Source organism: Hermetia illucens, chromosome 1, assembly GCF_905115235.1.
Source record: "Hermetia illucens chromosome 1, iHerIll2.2.curated.20191125, whole genome shotgun sequence".
NCBI classification, from domain to species: Eukaryota; Metazoa; Arthropoda; class Insecta; order Diptera; family Stratiomyidae; genus Hermetia; species Hermetia illucens.
Genome location: NC_051849.1, coordinates 19,005,235 through 19,019,054, shown reverse-complemented (window position 1 = coordinate 19,019,054; position 13,820 = coordinate 19,005,235). Strand labels below are relative to the sequence as shown.

General features: G+C 41.9%; 2 protein-coding genes across 2 annotated transcripts; both read right to left on the bottom strand.

Moving 5' to 3' along the window:
• Nucleotides 1-326: 326 nt before the first annotated feature.
• LOC119646734 lies at nt 327-2,120 on the bottom strand. Its single transcript, XM_038047312.1, has one exon. The coding sequence runs from the start codon at nt 2,118-2,120 to the stop codon at nt 327-329; it is 1,794 nt and encodes a 597-aa protein (XP_037903240.1).
• Nucleotides 2,121-9,333: 7,213 nt separating this feature from the next.
• Nucleotides 9,334-11,127, bottom strand: LOC119646728. The gene has a single exon (XM_038047309.1). It carries the CDS (start codon nt 11,125-11,127, stop codon nt 9,334-9,336), a length of 1,794 nt encoding a protein of 597 aa, XP_037903237.1.
• Nucleotides 11,128-13,820: the final 2,693 nt, after the last annotated feature.

Below are 13,820 nucleotides of genomic sequence, written 5' to 3'. Positions count from 1 at the left end.
ATATATGGATTGTCTCCAAATTGTCAGGAATCTGAATAGTGAAAAATGCGGTATTATTCTTGTTTCAGTATAAGTGCGTATGAGCTGGGGGAGAGGCAAAATCTCTGAGCACTCAGGCTTCATGGTACTCGATAGTTAGATATTTAGCTTCAGTAAAAATCAATACTGTTTTGACATTACATTTTATTTCGGTGGAAGTAAAAGTACATTTTGTGTGACACAAGTACATTCATTGGCTACGTATTAGGCAAAAAACTACATAAATGCATGGAGTGAATTGAGTATTTGCATTTCATTCTACCAAGATAAAATCTCCTTCGATTAATTTATTTATTTTTTACCAGTCTTATTGTGCATTCAATGGAAAATGACAGCAAACCGGCCCCATAACCACAGAATAAGCAAACCCATATCACTTGTAAATACGGCAGGGTTAACGGTGTGAAAGTATTCCCATAAGTCCAACTTGGTTTTATTATACCAGCCTCAATGCTCTCCGGAAGAATATCTTTCAACCATTTCTCACGAAGGCCTATGTCCAAGGACCTTGTAATGAATTGGTTGAAAGAATCTAGAAACACCAAATCATCTCGAACAGTCAATCCTGACCAACCGCCTCCAGGGTCGATACTAGTTAGATGGAACAAAGGTCTCTTCAGTGGCTTTTGGTAAAAGTCTATTACCATAAACTTATCACTTGTCAGGAAGTATCCAAATTTAGGATTGAGGATACGCAAATTTTCCATATATGCTTCTCTATCTGTTCCATAAAAGACATGTTTCCATTTCAAAGATATTTTCGTATTCATCCAGAAGTCGATTGCGTACGCTTCGATCATTAATTTTAGACCAGATCTGTCAATATCCTCATATGTATCTATCTGTGTATCGTAGACGGTTGTAGTCAGAAAACTTGATAGAAGTGCTAGATAGAGATTTGTCAGAATAAAACCCAAGATCATCAGTTGGGCATGAACGACGAGGTAGGGGCGGTACTTAAAATTTTTCTGATTTGAAACCTGGTATGATATTCCAAGGATGACATTACAAAACGAATCCATTGGGTCAAATTGTCCATGCGCAATGAATACACAGATGGACTCAACAAGCGAAATGTAAAATGTAGCGAAAATTATCACATACCAAACGTCTAGATGGAACGGCAAAAAAAGATACATCCCAGGAGAAATTTGTGAACTTTGTGGAACAATAACACAGCTTTTCCCGAGGAAGATAGTACTACTGCTTGTGATGTTTACACTGTCGGCTAATGATATAAAATGCGGGACCATATCAACTTGACCCTTACGCACATATTCCAACACTTCCGTCCGGTTTAAGACATCAGAAGTATTGCTATACAAAATTTCGAGTTTTCCATTGTGGTGGGAAATCCATGTGGTCATTGCTTTCCATAAGTATCCAGCAATCTTTTCTTGTCCTTTAGTATTGACGTACTTGAATGAGCGGGGATGATCGTACTTTTGCACTGTACGAATAGGGAATCCTTTTAGATCTCTGACCTTGTCCGGAAAGAGGACTTTAAAAGGAGAATTGTTTGGAATTTTTTGAATTGTTAATGATGGAAAAGGATTAAATGAAAATATTTCATAATCAAGTCTTTGGTTTGATAGTTTTTCCGTTAATATCAGAACATTTATCATTCGATGAATCCAACACCAGGAGACTATCTTCTGTAGGAATTCACTTGAGATTTCAGATATGAGAACAAATATTATGCGAGCTTCATGGAGACCTTTGAACGCGATTTTGACAGTTTCCAAAATATCATCCACGTCTTCATTTGCTATAACTATAAAAGATATCAGATTTTTATTTACATGCGGGCGTAATGGACCACAGCTCGTCGTTGAAATTGATATCCTCGGTTTCAGGATCGTTATTGATGCAAGTTGAAGCAGGTCTATACTTGTGGCTTTAGATTCATCATCATTCAAAGAGATTAAGGCAAACATCGGGGCATCATCCAGGATTTGTTGGAAAAACTCGCTTCTGATGCTGAACACATGTCCGGCAAAGAGAAAGATAAAAAACGCCACTGATGTAACCTGTGCTCCTCCATCGCTGTATAGTTTCTGGAAATGTTGACCATAAACCATTTGATTGATGAGGGATTTAAAGTTCTAAATTGAAGCTGAAGTTAGTGCAGGTATCTAAACTGGTCCACCCATTCTTTTGGTTGCTAAAATTGACGAGGACCGATGATAATGACAAATTGTTCAACAAACTTTGTTGTGTCAGTAAAGAAAGTATCACTTTGCAAAAGGTCAGTAGTTTCATGTTAGTTTTATGACGCCTTAGTCCGGTATCGATTGGAAGCTACCTCCAGTTGACGAAGTCGACCCATGTGGGGCTCGTGTTACCTACTGAATCCTCCCACTGACTTGCAGGCTTTCCAAGCTCCTACTCTTCCAATCGAGAATCATGTTCTTCGTGGCATTTGATTGCATTTTCATGCTTTTCTGGAAAATTTTCTTATGATTTCATTAGTACCAAGGAAGTCAAATTATATACAATTCAGTCCTCCTTGCTGGTGTTGTGTGACTTTTTACCTTTCTATTAATATCGTTGGAATATGAAACCAAGACTAGTGAATTCGTAATGATCGAGAAGAGAAAAATTACAGATAAAAGTATCTTATTCATGAAATTATTATTAGTTCCAGCAACTAAGAAGGAATTGCTACGTTAAATTGTAACTAATTTTCTAGGGAAGGATAGATGACATTATATTTCTCCTGTGTTATTATTTTGAAATGCTTCAACTTTTTCAAATTAGAGTTAGAGTAGTTATTAGTTCTCTTTTTAGTTATTCCCCTAGAATAGTTAGATTGAAGGTGACAATTTACAGTCATTAGATATCCATTAGTTTCCCTAGAAGTAAATATTAGATTAGGGAATTTTCACTTAGTACCACCAACAGATATTTTAATTAGAGTGAAATTATGCGGTGTTTCCAACGATTAATTAATTGAAATAATAAAACTTGTTGTTTCTTTTTCGTTGGTGTGGGTATTTATTCTTGCAAATACCGATATTTCGGGAAACACTTGTTCCCTTCATCAGTGCAAAAACAACGAAAAAGAAACAACAAGTTTTATTATTTCAAGATATTTTAATTTTCATTTGGATGGAATTAAATTGGATAAAATTAATAAATTTACTACGAACCACAAAATAGTGGGAATGGAGAATGAATTGGTTGCGTTTCTATGCAGCACAAAAACGCATCCCTCGAAAAGCAAAAGCCGAAGAAGGCAGTTGTGAAGGGCATGCGACCTGCGACGTTCCTCCAGAAAAACGTCAGCAGAGGGGTGAGAAACGGGCTGAAGGAGGTGGAGGAGCTCCTGGACGGAATTTCATGCCACTGGCGGGCGTGGAGAGTAACAGAAAATCCGCGAAAAGCAGAAACAACCGCGCCTGCGATGGGAACAACACGAGCGCTAAACGGATCGCAGACAGCCCGTTTCAAAGCGAACTGGGGCAAAAACAAAAGGAGGAAGATGCATCTGAAGGAGACTTTACCTACGTACGCGCAGCATTGTAAAGCGGCGACTGCATTTATCAGTCGTCGGATCAATAGCTGCAAGACATTTATATACCTCATACAAGAACCGTGGGTTGTTGGTGGGGTAGTCAGCGGCCTAAACTTCCAACATACAGACTTATTGCATGCCAATGGAAGCGATCGACTCCGCACCTGCATGGTAGTCTCTAAAGACTCCCAGGCTAATTTTGTTAACGACCTATGTGATGGCGACACCATATCGACTAAGCTAACCAAAAAAGTCAACAGAGAGATGAAGAGATACTATGGTCCTCTGCATATTTTCCCTACGACGCAGAAGACGTTCCCAGTGGAACATTCATCAGAGCTATCCTATATGCCAAAAGTAGAGGCATGGGGGTAATAGCAGGATGTGATGTCAACACTCACCACATATGCTGGGAAAGTTCGAACATCAATGCAAGAGGATCGAGACCACTGGAGTATCTAGTAGGAACCGATTTACAGATCCTAAATGTGGGTAAATGAACCCACTTTCTTCAACGTTGTCAGGCGGGAGGTCATCGACATCACGGTGGCATCTCCTGACATCGCGTCTCTGATCGGGAGTGGAGAGTATCAAACGATATCACACTCTCGGATCACGGACGCATTGATTTCGTTATGGGCATGGATCCACCTCCAACCACTCCATTTCTGAATTCGAGGAAGACAGAGACGCCCGAGTCACGATTCCTGGGAAGCGCATCAAATCCATTGCTGGAATTGAGAAGACAACCTAGATGATCACAACTAGCATGAGAGAAGCTTTCAAAGAAAGCTGTCCACTCAAGACGCCAAAGAAGGGTAAAACACCATGGTGGAACTCGAATTTGGCAAAACAGAGGAGAACGGCAAGGATGCTCTTTAATCGTGCTTTGAAGGGTGAATCAAGCACTAGCTGGAATCGCAATAAAGAGGCACAGAAGGCTCTAAAGAAGAGCATACGATCGGCAAACGATTATCTTGGAGACGCTTTTGCGAAGAGACTAACTCTCTTGAGGCAACCTCAAAGCTGAAGCGGATTCTGGTCAAATAACGTAGCCAGAAACTGGGTTATTTACGTTTACAGAATGGGAAGTACACAGAAAGCGATGAAGAAACGGCAAACCATTTGCTTGAAATGCACTTCCCAGCCAGCATCCAAAATCTAATCTTGGGGCCAACAGGTGCATACAGCCCTCAACCGAGAGACTGGAATCTGGCATGCAAAGTAGTATCACTGGAGTGAGTGAAATGGGCACGTAACTCGTTCCGTAGATACAAGTCTGCAGGCCGGATGGCATCATCCCCGCGCTAGGAATAGAGGGAATGGATGCCCTCGGTCTACACATTCGGAATATATATCGTGCATGCCTAGCACACGCTTATATTCGAATTAAATGGCGGAATATGAAGGTGTTGTTCATTCCTAAACCAGGGAAACCCACCTACACAGACCCAAAAGCCTTCGACCGATCAGTCTAACGTCCTTTCTCCTAAAATGACTAGAAAGACTAGTAGATCGGTTCTTAAGGGATACACACATTCCTAAGTGGCCACTTCACCATAGGCAACAAGCAGCACTCAGCACTACAATGGACCTAACAATGGCCTGAGTGCTCGGAGCTGCGGCTCCCCCCAGTAAACTAAACTAACTAACACCTACGTACAGTCCTTAAAAAAGAAGGCGAAGAGGGGCAAGAAGCAACAATACGACGCGCTATCAGGGAAACTTTTGTTCAAAATTAAGGCGGACACGAAGGATGGAGCACCAAAAGAAAAGGTTGGGCGACGAAGGAGGACCAGACCGCCAGCTCTGCTTATTAAATTGAGGGAAGGCCAGACCTTTGCGGAAGTCCTCATTGAAATCCGTTGCAAGGTCAAGCCCGAAGATAGCGCAGCAGAAGTGTCTTCTATTCGAAAAACGAAAGGTGATCGAGTCCAAGTCGAATTAGCCTCAAGGACAACAAATAAAGGTGCCTTTTGTGGAGCAGTCGAAGGGCTTCTGGAAGAGAAAGCTTTGGTTTCTAGCCTTGAAGCTACGTGCTCTCTGGAAATCAGAAACCTTAACTGTCTCACAGAAAAGAACCAAGTAGAAGAGGACATCAAACACGAATGTTCGGAGGTAACCGATGCCCGGATTGGTATTACCCTTGCGAACTTCCGAGGACAAAAACTCACTATGGTGAAAGTTGTGAAACAATACGCGAGGGAACACTTCTAAACAGCAGGAAAATCAGAAATGGTTGGGTATTGTGGAGGATACGAATCCGGGCCACCCCAACCAAGTGTTATAGATGTTTGGATTATGGGCACATGTCTGTAACCTGTCGGGGACCTGACAGAAGAGCAGCAATCCGCAAATTACTTTAACTGGGGCTCACTGTTAATGTACTTAAGACAAAATTAAAATTTCATGTAATTATTTTTCAGTGTAAAAAATGAATGTTGCGCTCGGCGGTCAAATCGAGAGTCTTTTAAGTCCATTGACATCTCTCGCCGCAACCTGCAGTCAGGCCGTCAACTCTGTCTGCGGCCCTTCAATACGTCGGCAGAGGCGACTCCGCCACGGCCATGCGCTCGTGATCCGTTGAAGAAGGTTTTAATGGTTTTAGAAGATAGTTATGCCTTTTGGGATAGGATGATGTTGGAGGATATTTACGTAAACCCGTCTGGTAGCTAAAACAAATTTACTTCTCCCACTATCCGAATTTGCATTTACTCATTCTATATATACAATTTTGGCGGTCAATGGGTAACATAGGTCCCAAAGCAAAACGGGGTTTGGTATCCCCGATGGAGCATAAAACCTACACCAACAGCTCTACCACCTAACCCTATCTCCAGCACCACGTGGTGACTGCCGGGAGTTTTCTTCTTAATGAAAACCTGCAGACGGAGAAGGATGAAGACGAGTTTCCGGTGCCTAAAAACGGGACAAATTGTACCAACTTGTCGAACAGGTCGAACGTTGGGTACGGCTAACAACCCAATATGGAAAACCGAAGTTACGGAACTACAGAAGGAGCCCCGGACAGGATTGACTACTCAACGACGAACCCGGCAACGACAACCGCTAGGCCGGATAGCTCCATACACCCACAACATCATTGGACCATACCAAAGAAGCTTTACTCCAGTTGCACCATCTTTTCATCGACCGCCTATGACAGCATAGTCAGGGCAAAACTGTACACGGCCATGAAAGAATTCGGTATCCGGGCGAAATTAATAAAACTGAAGAAGAACGATTCAATATCAACAACCGGGGGATGCCCTATCATGCACTGCGAATCACTTTCTCCAGGGCCAAATTAAAGAGGACGCATGATAGGGCATCCCCTTGTCGTAGACCGTTGTTGACGTCGAATGGTCTTGAGAGTGATCCTGCTGTTTTTATCTGGCCTCCCACATTGGTCAGGGTCATCCTAATCAGTCTTATTAATTTCGTCGGGATACCGAATTCTCTCATGGCCGTGTACAGTTTTACCCTGGCTATGCTATCATAGGCGGCTTTAAAGTCGGTGAATAGATGGTGCAACTGTTGTCCATATTCCGACAGTTTTTCAATTGTTTGCCGCACAGAGAAAATCTGGTCTGTTGCTTATTGGTCTGGAATAAAGCCTCTTTGGTATGGGCCAATGATGCTCTGGGCGTATGGGGCTATCCGGCCTAGCAAGATAGTGGAGAATATCTTATAGATGGTACTCAGCAACGTGATACCTCTATAATTGCTGCACTGTATGATATCTCCCTTGTTATGTCTGAGACAGATAATGCCTCGTTGTCAATCGTCAGGCATTGATTCGCTGTCCCATACCTTGGGCACAAGTTGATGAACTACTTGGTGTAACTGGTCGCCTCCATATTTAACCAATTCGGCTGTAATTCCATCGGCTCCTGGCGACTTATGATTTTTTAGCTTAGTTCATCAAATTGAAATAATAAAAACTTATTGTTTCTTTTTCGTTGGTGTGGATATTTATTCTTGCAAATGCCGATATTTCGGGAACCACTTGTTCCCTTCATCAGTGCTAACAAGTTTCTTGTTAGGAAGATGAATAAATAGCCACACCAACGAAAAAGAAACAACAAGTTTTTATTATTTCAATTAATTAATCGTTGGAAACACCGCATAATTTCACTCAGAGCTCATCAAAGTACTCAACCCACGGGTCTAATATGCCCATTCTGTCGGAAATCAGATTTCCCTCTTTGTCTCGGCAGGATGAGCATTGAGGTGTGTAAGGCTTCATCCTGCTGACTTGTTGGTAAAACATCCGCGCCTGGTGCGGTTGGTCCCTGTACTTTTCTAGTTCTCCCAGGCTTCCTTTTTCAGTCTGTGAAGTCGCTTCTCCGCTCGACGGAGTTCGTGATAAGTCTCTGCTCGTGCCCGCGTTCTTTGAGAATGCAACATTACTCGGTATGCGGCATTCTTCCGTTCCGTTGCTAGCTTACATTCATCGTCTAACCAGCAGTTCCCACTCCTTTTGCGGCTGGGACCAAGTATGCTTGTGGCCGTATTCATGATAACGTTCTTCAGGTGATTGTGAAGATCATTTGTTGATGCTTCATCTCCAGGTCCTCTGTTGACTGCGGTTATTGCGGCATCCATTTTCCTCTTATAGGTGTCGCGGAGGGTTGTGTTGTGGATGGCTTCAGTGTTCACTCTCACCTGATTGTCAGAGGGGATTCTAGGTGGTATTGTTTTTCGAGCTCGGAGCAACATGCCAACGAGATAGTGATCCGAGTCTACATTGGCCCCCCTATATGTTCTGACATTCATCAAGGCTGAGAGGTGGCGGCGTTCGATCAACACGTGGTCAATTTGGTTGAAAGTGGTCCCGTCTGGAGAGGCCCACGTATGTTTGTGGACCGCTTTCCGCGCAAACCAGGTACTTCCAACAACCATTTCGTGTGACCCTGCTAATTGAATAATCCGCAGTCCGTTATCATTTGTTTTTTCGTGTAAGCTATGGGATCCAACGTATCGCCTGACTACGGGCCCCTTCCCTACTTGGCTGTTAAAATCCCCAAGTATGATATCATATTTGGGACAGGCTTCGAGGGTTCGTTCTACTGCCTCGTAGAAGGTATCCTTCTCCGTTCCTGTCAAGATACACGAACGCTTCGGGAGGAATGAAGCCTGTCGTGAGAGTTTTCTCAAAATACCCATCATTTGGGTAGAACGCCTGCTATATCCAAGGGTTCTCGCCATGCGAAGCAGATCGCACTATATGATTCCGAATCAATCTGACGATACATCACATCATTAGTTGATATTTGATGAATTGAGTGGGGGTGCCATCTCATCTTGGCATCCCGGCCAATTTTCTGACATTTGACATTTTTTCAAAAGCAAATCAACCTATCCGGTCGTACCGTAGTACACCAAGCTGCTCTGTGGAATGGTTTTCTTAATTGAGTCCTTGTCTTCTTTACGTTCTACAACACCAAAATATACACTTGACGTTAGGCATTTATTTGCTTTCATTTCAAAGAACTAATATTCCATATATGGGTTGTCTCCAAATTGTATGAGCTGGGGGAGAGGCAAAGTCTCTGAGCACTCAGGCTCCATGGTATTCGATAGCTAGATATTTAGTTTCAGTAAAAATCAATACTGTTTTGAAATAACATTTTATTTCGATGGAAATGAAAGGACAATTTGTGTGACTCAAGTACATTCATTGGCTACGTATTAGGCAAAAAACTACATAAATGCATGGAGTGAATTCAGTATTTGCATTTCATTCTACCAAGATAAAATCTCCTTCGATTAATTTATTTATTTTTTACCAGTCTTATTGTGCATTCAATGGAAAATGACAGCAAACCGGCTCCATAACCACAGAATAAGCAAACCCATATCACTTGTAAATACGGCAGGGTTAATGGTGTGAAAGTATCCCCATAAGTCCAACTTGGTTTTATTATACCAGCCTCAATGCTCTCCGGAAGAATATCTTTCAACCATTTCTCACGAAGGCCTATGTCGAAGGACCTTGTAATGAATTGGTTGAAAGAATCTAGAAACACCAAATCATCTCGAACAGTCAATCCTGACCAACCGCCTCCAGGGTCGATACTAGTTAGATGGAACAAAGGTCTCTTCAGTGGCTTCTGGTAAAAGTCTATCACCATAAACTTATCAATTGTCAGGAAATATCCAAAATTAGAGTTGAGGATGCGCAAATTTTCCATATATGCTTCTCTATCTGTTCCATAGAAGACATGTTTCCATTTTAAAGATATTTTCGTATTCATCCAGAAGTCGATTGCGTCCGCTTCGATCATTAGTTTTAGACCAAATCTATCAATATCCTCATATGTATCTATTTGTGCATCGTAGACGGTTGTAGTGAGAAAACTTGATAGAAGTGCTAAATAGAGATTTGTCAAAATAAAACCCAAGATCATCAGTTGGCCATGAACAACGAGGTAGGGGCGGTACTTAAAATTTTTCTGATTTGAAACCTGGTATGATATTCCAAGGATGACATTACAAAACGAATCCATTGGGTCAAATTGTCCATGCGCAATGAATACACAGATGGACTCAACAAGCGAAATGTAAAATGTAGCGAAAATTATCACATACCAAACATCTAGATGGAACGGCAAAAAAAGATACATTCCAGGAGAAATTTGTGAACTTTGTGGAACAATAACACAACTTTTCCCCAGGAAGATACTACTACTGCTTGTGATGTTTACACTGTCGGCTAAAGATATAAAATGCGGGACCATATCAACTTGACCTTTACGCACATATTCCAACACTTCCATCCGGTTGAAGACATCAGAAGTATTGCTATACAAAATTTCGAGTTTTCCATTGTGGTGGGAAATCCATGTGGTCATTGCTTTCCATAAGTATCCCCCAATCTTTTCTTGTCCTTTACTATTGACGTACTTGAATGAGCGGGGATGATCGTACTTTTGCACTGTACGAATAGGGAATCCTTTTAGATCGCTGACCTTTTCCGGAAAGAGAACTTTAAAAGGAGAATTGTTTGGAATTTTTTGAATTGTTAGTGATGGAAAAGGATTAAATGAAAATATTTCATAATCAAGTCTTTGGTTTGATAGTTTTTCCAATAATATCAGAACATTTATCATTCGATGAAACCAACACCACGAGACTATCTTCTGCAGCAATTCACTTGAGATTTCAGATAAGAGAACAAATATTACGCGAGCTTCATGGAGACCTTTGAACGCGATTTTGACAGTATCCAAAATATCATCCACGTCTTCATTTGCTATAACTATAAAAGATATCAAATTTTTATTTACATGCGGCCGTAATGGACCGCAGCTCGTCGTTGAAATTGATATCCTCGGTTTCAGGATCGTTACTGATGCCAGTTGAAGCAGTTCTACACTTGTAGCTTTAGATTCATCATCATTTAAAGAGATCAGGGCGAACATCGGCGTATTATCCAGGATTTGTTGGAAAAACTCGCTTTTGATGCTGAACACATGTCCGGCTAAGAGAAAGATAAAAAACGCCACTGATGTAACCTGTGCTCCTCCATCGCTGTAGAGTTTCTGGAAATGTTGACCACAAACCATTTGATTGATGAGGGATTTAAAGTTCTAAATTGAAGCTGAAGTTAGTGCAGGTATCTAAACTGGTCCACCCATTCTTTTGGTTGCTAAAATTGACGAGGACCGATGATAATGACAAATTGTTCAACAAACTTTGTTGTGTCAGTAAAGAAAGTATCACTTTGCAAAAGGTCACACTAAAATGTCGGTTATGCTTTCTGCATTCGATAGTAGTTTCATATTAGTTTCATGACACCTTAGTCCGGAATCAATCGGAAGCCTACTGTAGTACATCCTTCGCTCTTCTCAACCGATGGCGTCCTCCAGTTGTCGACGTCAAGCTATGTGGGGCTCGTGTTACCCACTGAATCCTCCCACTGATTCGCCGGTTTTCCACGCTCTCACCCTTCCAACCGAGAATTATGTTCTCCGTGGTATTTGATTGCATTTTCATCCTTTTCTGGAAAATTTTCTTATGATTCCATTAGTACCAAGGAAGTTAAATTATATACAATTCAGTCCTCCTTGCTGGTGTTGTGTGACTTTTTACCTTTCTATTAATATCGTTGGAATATGAAATTAAAAATAGTGAAATCCTAAAGATCGATTTAAGAGCTAAGAGAAAAATTACAGTTAAGAGTATCTAATTTATGAAATTATCAATCTTGGTTTCAGCAACTAAGAAGGATTTACTTCAGCAACTAAGAAGGATTTGCTATGTTAAATTATAAATAATTTTCTATGAAACCATAGAAGTCATTATATTTCTCCCGTGTTAGTATTCTGAAATGGAGAGTGTTCTTCAACTTTTCCAAATTAGAAGCAATTTTTGAAGGGATTGTAGTTATTACTTCTCCTTTGTGATATTCACCTGGAATAGTTACATTGAAGGTGACAATCAAGGCCCAATTGTTCTTTAAGGAGGCGGTGCGACTTTCCCTTAACAGAAGAGTCATTAGATATCCATTAGTTTCCCTTAGAATAAATATTAAATTTGGGGTTCTTCACTTATCACTATCACGGACTGATATTTTAATTTCATTTGGATGAACTGATTCGCTCAGTTAAGATGATTCAATTTATACTTGCTTCTTATGTAAAATTCAGGCTGTAAAAGGCTGTAGCCAAAGACGGGGGAATATCCTCTGTCTGCTTGAAAAAGGAAGATGGGACATTCGCCGAGAATGAGGAGGACAGGGTACACCTGCTTCTCAGAACTCATTTCCCGGGGTCCTACCCCTCGGCGGCAGGCGACAACAATCTGCCTGACAGCCCAACAACGAATAAAAGGGGAAGGAAAGAGAGCTGCAAACTAGCAAAAGAGGTATGCTCAGAAGCTAGGCTAAGATGGGCAGTGGGGACTTTTCAACCACTGAAATCTCCCGGAGTAGATGGCATTTTCCCAGCACTTATCCAGAGAGGCCTAGGAATTATCTTAGAGTCTCTTCTGAGGGTGGTAAGGGGGAGCATAGCACTGGGTTACATACCAAGGGCGTGGAGACGGGCAAAAGTGGTCTTTATTCCGAAAGCGGGTAAAAAGGATCCTTTTCACCCTAAATCTTTCAGACCAATCTGCCTAACATCGTTCGTTCTCAAAACGGCGGAGAAGGTCATAGACAACTATATTAGAACTAACGTTCTAAAGCGTAATCCAATACATCACTGTCAACACGCTTACCGGGCAGGACGGTCAACTGAAACTGCTCTGTATCAACTGACAGAGGTACTACGGGATGCCATAGAAACAAAAGAAATTACGCTGTACGCGTTTTTGGATATCGAAGGAGCATTCGACAACACATCGCACACAGAGATACAGGATGCCCTGGGCCACAAAGGAGTGGGAAACACCCTGGCACTCTGGATGGGCAAAATGCTGGAAAGCAGACAAATAGAGGTACAAACAGGTACAAATTCTATTATCATGAACACCACTCAAGGCTGTCCACAGGGTGGAATACTATCGCCGCTGATGTGGAGTATGGTAGTGGATGAACTCCTGGACGTGTTAACTAATACTGGAATACAAGTCCAGGGCTACGAGGACGACATTGTTCTAATCTGTAGGGGCAAATATGAAGATACCCTATGTGATAGAATCCAAACTGGATTAAGGGTTACTAGTGCCTGGTGCAGGAAGGTGGGACTGCGGATCAACCCAACCAAAACCACCATAGTACCATTCACTAGGAGGCGTAAGCTGGATCACCTGAAAGCCATAACATTACATGATATGGAGGTGAAACGAGAAACAGAGGTCAAATATTTGGGAATCACGCTAGACCAAAAATTACTCTGGAAGACGCATGTCGGAAACACTTGTCGGAAAGCCACGAGGGCTCTGATGACTTGCAGATCCATAGCAGGAAAAAAATGGGGTTGCAGCCCGAAGATACTACTTTGGATATATACTGCAATAGTAAGGCCAATGATTACCTATGGAGCGGTAATCTGGGCAGAAAGAACCCAACTCAGCACACAAGCCAGGGAATTACATAAGCTCCAAAGGCTGGCTTGCGTGTGTATCAGTGGGCCAATGAGGACATGCCCAACGGCATCCCTGGAGGTCCTTCTGGGATTAACCCCTCTCCATCTGCACATACAGATGCAGGCAAGGAGATCAATGTTCAGAATGGCCGGTAGTATGAGTGAGGCGGGGAGTTGCCTAAATCGAAGGAAGATTGATATCCTTTCTAGGCGGTATCCCGAATTACTGA